Source organism: Cavia porcellus, unplaced genomic scaffold, assembly GCF_034190915.1.
Source record: "Cavia porcellus strain 051 isolate PalLab524CR breed Dunkin Hartley unplaced genomic scaffold, mCavPor4.1 scaffold_33, whole genome shotgun sequence".
Lineage (NCBI taxonomy): Eukaryota > Metazoa > Chordata > Mammalia > Rodentia > Caviidae > Cavia > Cavia porcellus.
In genome coordinates this window covers 1,481,140-1,487,968 of record NW_026947516.1, presented here as the reverse complement: position 1 = coordinate 1,487,968, position 6,829 = coordinate 1,481,140, and the positions used below count along the sequence as shown (strand labels likewise).

General features: G+C 56.6%; 1 protein-coding gene across 1 annotated transcript in view; it reads right to left on the bottom strand.

Annotated features, from left to right (window-relative positions):
- Positions 1–1,040: 1,040 nt before the first annotated feature.
- Arsh (arylsulfatase family member H) overlaps positions 1,041–6,829 on the bottom strand; it is a 38,579-nt gene continuing 32,790 nt past the window's right edge. The window contains 4 exon segments of the mRNA XM_063242757.1: positions 1,041–2,430; positions 2,433–2,507; positions 4,221–4,342; positions 5,025–5,187. Coding sequence (XP_063098827.1) covers positions 2,141–2,430; positions 2,433–2,507; positions 4,221–4,342; positions 5,025–5,187 — 650 coding nt within the window. The 3' untranslated portion in view covers positions 1,041–2,140.

The following is a 6,829-nucleotide window of genomic DNA, read 5'->3' as shown; positions in this document are numbered from 1 at the left end:
ATATACCTTCCCTGGTTCCTTCTTGCCTTCCCCCGTCCCGTGACTCTTTTGTTTTGGGCACTTTGTTTGTCTTTCACTGTCACAAGATCTACTGTGCTGTGCAGTCCAGGCGGCCCTTGAGCTCACTCTACAGCCCAGGCTGGCCCCGAACTCCCAAGGATCCTCCTGCCTCAGCCTCCCCAGCTAGTGTTGGGATGACGGGCGGGCACCACCAGGCCCGGCTATCAACGGGGATCAGGGCTTTCCTCACCCCGAAACTCGCTTTGTGCTGGACTCGGGTCCTGCTCATCCCCCAGGCCGTCTGCATCCAGTCTGCAATTATGGTCCACGCGGACTGGGCCGTTGTCGTCATCAGAGGAGCTGAGGATGGCTGCGGTGCTTTTCGGGGAGCCTGGTCCCTGCTTAAGCAAGGCGTCCGGCTCCAGGGCAGATGCCTCGGCTGCTGGCACAGAGTTTGCAGCGTGCACCGCTGACCTCTGGGCCTTCACAGCTCGGATCCTGAGGCGAGGCCCGGACCCGGGCTCCCGCCTCCAGCTGGACTCTGGGGGACACTGCCCGGGATCCAGGCCTCCTCCGCGGGTGCTTTGGGTCCCCAGTGTGTGCACAGGCCTCCAATGCTGTCCGGGTTTGCCTCTGGGTCAATATTACAAAATAACCCTACAGATTCCGTGTCCTGCGTTAAATCTGCTCCGCTGCAAACTCTGCCCCCCACCCCGTTTAAACAGCATCGGCCATTCTGCTGGAAACGACATTTCCCCGTCCGGTGCTGATGCATCTTTGCAGAATTCCCTTCCATTAAACGTTACTCTGCTAATAAATACTGGTAAAGCCTCTGTGTTTATTTCGTCTGCATTTTTAAAAGCGTGGCCGTCACGGCTGGATGGTTTCGGACGCTAATCTCAGCTTCATGGATATTTTTTTACAATTAAAAGCAATTATTTCTACATTTTTCTTTAAATCTCCAGTCTTTGTGTTCTGTCTTCCAGGAGCCAAAATTAAGCAGCGCTGAGCGTGCATTTCAAAACAAACCACCAGGCAGCGCCGGGCCAGCAGCGACCTTTATTTTGGGTGAATAATCCACATCCCTCCCGTCCCCACCACCATGAGATAAACCTGGATTCTTTCCCTCCTCGACTTGAAGAAATCGGAACACAGAGCTTTCCCTGGCACCGCAGGGATGCAGAAACCGGGTGTTTCCACCTGCCAGGCTCCTCGGCTCAGCCCGGGTCCTGGTCTCCCCCGGTGGGCGCCATATTGGATGCCCAGTGGATGGACCCAATTGGATTGGTGGCTCCTACAGTCAGCATAGCACTGTGCACCTGCTGCGTAACAAGCATCCCCTCCTGGGTCAGGCAGCCGTGAGCAGGATGTCATCTTCCATGTCACTCTGGGGTGAAAACCTCCATCTTTTAAAAAAATTCACAGCCTCTCCGCGGTCTAAATGGTGTCTTTTTCTCCCAGCCCCCGATTTGTGAGCAGAGACAGCCTGCTACCGTCCGGCACCGTGAAGGAACATTGTCAGCCCAGGAAATGGCAAATCTCAAATTTCAAATACGGTTTCTGCAGCCCTGTGAGGGAGCCCGTCTATACCACTGAAAGGACAAACATCAGTACAACCGCTCTGGAAATCGGGGTGGAGATTCCTCACACACCTCAGATCAGACATGCCAGGCAGCCCAGCCCACTTCTGGGTAGCTGCCCACTTGTCTGTTCAATGGTGCATAAACAATATGGAAGATGTGGTGTCTGTGCCCCATGGAATATTGCTATGCCATGAAGAAGATGGCCGAGTCATTTATAGCAAGACAGCTGCACCTTGAGGTCATAATATTAAGAGAAATAAATCAGACACACAGCTGTGACCTGTGCAGAGACAAACTAGCAAATGAGAAAAATAAAAATTGCAACCCGAATCGCTGTAGCTAGGATAAGACAAACATTCCAGTGTCACTCTAGCTGGGGGCCACCTTCATGTCACCGAGCTCCTAAGGGGTCTTGAAGATGAGCCTGAGTCCCCCCCATGGAAACACAGTGTTGGGTGCCATATTGGATCCCCAGTGGATGGACCCAATTGGATTGGTGGCTACTACAGTCAGCGCAGCAGTGTGCACCCGCCGCGTAACAAGCATCCCCTCCTGGGTCAGGCAGCCGTGTGCAGGATGTCATCCTCCTCGTCACAGCCGCAGAAGGGGAACGTGCCACAGCAGGGCTGCAGCCAGGGCTTCCAGAGCACGTTGAAGGCTGACAGCTGCCGCGGGACGGGAGCCAGAGTCCTGCGGTGCTCTCGCACGGCCGCCTCCATCCTCTTGATCACGGCGTCAAACGCGGGCTCGTTGTCGGGGTTCAGCTCGCGGGCTTCCGCGGGGTCTCTGGAGACGTCGAACAGCAACGGGGGGTCGTGGTGGACGACGTCCCCCGAACAGGGACAGAGCCACTCGCGTAGCAGCCCCCGGACCCGTCCGGGGAGAAGCGTGGCGTCACGAAGTGAGCCTTCCACACCGTGGCGCCTGCGGGAGGACGGCCAGGCCGCTGGGACCCTGCTGGACCTTGCTGCCCGCGGCCGCCAGGCTCCGCGTCCACGCGGGCTTCCCGGGGGAGCGGGATGCGTGCTGGCCTCGCGGCCAAGAGAGCCCGGCAGCCAGCAGGGCGCTGGGGGGACGGACGTCACCAGGGAGCTGGGGGGACGGACGCGGCCTCGGGAGCTCGGGACGCAGCGGGGGCCGGACGGGTGGACACGAGGGGTCAGCACTGCCGGACGAGGCCAGCGGGAAGCAGCCGGGGCCTGCTGCCTCCATGTCTGTCCCTCGGTCCGTGTCTCTCTGTCTCTCTCTCTCTGTGTCTCTGTCTCTCTCTCTGTCTCTGTCTGTCTGTCTCTGTCTCTCTCTGTCTCTCTGTCTCTGTATTTCTCTGTCTCTGTCTCTCTGTCTCTCTCTCTGTGTCTCTCTGTCTCTGTCTCTGTCTCTCTCTGTCTCTGTCTCTCTGTGTCTGTCTCTCTGTCTCTCTGTCTTTGTGTGTCTCTGTCTCTCTGTCTCTCTCTGTCTCTGTCTGTCTCTGTCTCTCTGTCTCTCTCTGTCTCTGTGTCCCTGTCTCTGTCTGTCTCTCTCTGTCTCTGTCTCTCTGTCTCTGTCTCTGTCTCTCTCTGTCTCTCTCTGTCCCTGTCTCTGTCTCTGTCTCTGTGTCTCTGTCTGTCTCTATGTCTCTCTATCTCTGTCTCTGTCTCTCTCTGTGTCTCTCTCTGTCTCTGTCTCTCTGTCTCTCTTGCTATCTCTGTCTCTCTGTGTCTCTGTCTCTCTCTCTGTGTCTGTCTGTCTCTCTCTGTCTCTGTGTCTGTCTCTCTCTGTATCTGTCTATCTCACTGTCTCTGTCTCTCTCTGTGTCTCTCTGTCTCTCTCTGTCTCTGTCTCTATCTCTCTCTGTCTCTCTCTGTCTCTCTATCTCTCTGTCTTTCTCTGTCTCTGTGTGTCTCTGTCTCTCTCTGTCTCTGTGTCTCTGTCTCTCTCTGTCTCTGTCTCTATCTCTGTCTCTGTCTCTCGGTCTCTGTCTCTCTGTCTCTATCTCTGTCTCTGTCTCTGTCTCTCTGTCTCTCTGTCTCTGTCCCTGTCTCTGTCTCTGTCTCTCTGTCTCTGTCTCTCTGTCTCTCTGTCTCTGTCTCTGTCTCTGTCTCTCTGTCTCTCTGTCTCTGTCTCTGTCTCTCTGTCTCTCTGTCTCTGTCCCTGTCTCTGTCTCTGTCTCTCTGTCTCTCTGTCTCTGTCCCTGTCTCTGTCTCTGTCTCTCTGTCTCTCTGTCTCTCTCTATCTCTGTCTCTCTCTGTCTCTGTCTCTGTCTCTCTCTGTCTCTGTCTTTGTCTCTGTCTGTCTGTCTCTGTCTCTGTCTCTGTCTCTGTCTTTCTGTCTCTGTCTCTGTCTCTCTCTATCTCTGTCTCTCTCTGTCTCTGTCTCTGTCTCTCTCTGTCTCTGTCTTTGTCTCTGTCTGTCTCTGTCTCTGTCTCTGTCTCTGTCTCTCTGTCTCTCTGTCTCTCTGTCTCTGTCTCTGTCTCTGTGTCTCTCTATCTCTGTCTCTGTCTCTGTCTCTGTCTCTATCTGTGTCTCTGTCTCTGTCCCCCCAGTCTCCCTCCCGCCCCGTCCCCGTGTCCCCAGCTCCATCCCCACTCAGGACCGCACCCCTCCCCGGGGTCAGGCCCCCACCTGCGTCCCTGTACCCCGATTCCCGCGGGCACTCACAGTCCTTCTGGTGCCAGCGGACGGCGTGCAGGTGGGCGCCGCAGTAGTGGAAGAGGAAGTCGTGCTCGGAGCGCGTCCTCCTGCCCTGCAGCAGGGGCATCAGGTTGCGGCCGTCGATCACCCTGCGGGCACCGGGAGGAGCGGACGGCGGGAGAGAGGGACGGACGGGGCTCGGTCAGCAGGGCGGACACTGTCGGGGCCAGCGGGAGCCGGGAGCGGGCCGGGGGGTCCCGGAGGCGGGGCACGGCTGGGCTCGGACTCCCGGAGACCCTCCTGCCTCGGCCTCCCGAGCGCCCGTCTCAGAGCCAAAGCAAAAATGCAAAACCCAAAAGCCCAGTCTGCACGTGGTTTCCCGAGGCCCGGGCGAGGAGCAGGGTGCAGGGGTCAGTCCACGTCCAGAGCCCGTCCCTCCGCGTCAGGTAAAAGTGCACAAACGCCCCGGGCCCGGGGTCCTGCCCGGCGCCCAGCGCTCGGGAGGCTGAGGCAGGAGGATCGCGAGCTGCAGCCACCGTGCACAGACAGGTACCACCCGATGCCCACGGGACTGAACCCTGAGAGCGTGCGGTGCGCTGATTCCCTGCAACACTGCCCGCGTCTGCGGAGGTCAGCCAGGGCCTCATGGAGGGACCCGACGGGAATGCAGACTGCATATGCGGCCGGGGTGGGGAGCTCGCTGGATGTCCAGGGCCTCCAAGACGGGAGCAGAGACGTCACCGTGCGCTGTCCAGGCAGGACCCAGCTCCCCCCGGGCAAGGCGTGGATAACTAATTAATCAACATCAGCACCAAGCACCCGGCTGCATACCTGTCGTGGGGCAGGACCGCTCCGCCTATGTAGGAGAGCGTGGGCAAGATGTCCATCAGGCTGGTGGGCTCCTGCACGACCTTTCCTGCCTGCAGCACCCCGGGCCAGCGCAGGATCCCGGGCACACGGATGCCCCCTTCCCAGCCGCCCGTGCCTTTGCCGCCTGCAAAAGAAGAGGCACTAGACTGCACTTCTGCTTTGAATTTAATGTGGATTGAACCTTAAACCATCATCAAACACCGGAAAGGGCAACTTAGACTCTGTCTCAAAGTACAAATTCAAAAAACTACACCCAGGACACAGATCTGTGTTCCCCAGGACCAAAGCAACACACAGAAAAATAAGGAACCCAGCCGCGGTGGCATCTCTTTTCCTGACATGCGTGTACTTTTTGGGAGGTCGGTTTTGTACACAAACACGCACATGGTCTGTGCAAGCCACTGTGACGACTATTTTGATTGTGGGGTGAGGTTTTGCAGCGCTCACACCCACGACAGTAAATCGAACCTGCTGGGCTACACAGGACTCATGGATCAGTACGTTGTCTGCTCATTAAAATGAGGCCTACAGGCTGGGGATTTAGCTCAGCCACATAGACACCCCAAGTGCAAGGTCATGAGTTCGATTCCGGGTACCAAAAAAACAATAAAATAAATTTAATTTAATTAGGTCCACCCCAGGTTGGCATTCCAAGGCCACAGAGAGGACAATACATGGATGGACAGCTGGACAGATGGTCAGACGCGTGGGTGGTTGAATAGATGGATGGAAGCATCCATGCATAGCTGGCCAATCCATACGGGGACAGAGGCACGATAGATAGGGGATAGAGTCATAAATGCATGGACGGGTGAACAGACAGATCAGTGGACAGATTAATAGACCCATCAGTGGGTAGATGAAGGGGTGACAGGCGACAGAAATAGGGTAGGATGGGGTGGACACGATGGGACAGGATAGGATGGCCCCAGACACAAGAGAACAAGACAGATAATGTTTGTATCAGTGGATGGATAGAGATGACGGATGCATAGATGGACCAATCAGTTGGGGAGGGATAGATAGATACAGTAAACAGAGGACAGACACCTAAATGCATGCATCCACCCACCCACCCATCCACCCATCCATCCATCCATCCACCTATCCATCCATCCATCCACCCATCCATCCATCCATCCATCCACCCACCCAACCATCCATCCATCCATCCACCCACCCATCCATCCATACACCCATCCACCCACCCATCCACCCATCCATCCACCCATCCACCCACCCATCCACCCATCCATCCATCCATCCACCCATCCATTCACCCATCCATCCATCCATCCACCCATCCATCCATCCACCCATCCATCCATCCATCCACCCATCCACCCACCCATCCACCCACCCATCCACCGATCCATCCATCCATCCACCCATCCATCCATCCATCCACCCATCCATCCACCCATCCACCCACCCATCCAACCATCCATCCAACCATCCATCCACCCACCCACCCATCCATCCATCCACCCATCTACCCATCCACCCATCCACACATGCACCCATCCATCCATCCACCCACCCACCCACCCATCCATCCATCCACCCATCTACCCATCCACCCATCCACACATCCACCCATCCATCCATCCACACATCCATCCATCCACACATCCACCCATCCACCCATCCATCCACCCATCCACCCACCCATCCACCCATCCATCCATCCACACATCCATCCATCCACACATCCACCATACACCCATCCATCCACCCATCCATCCATCCATCCACCCATCCATCCA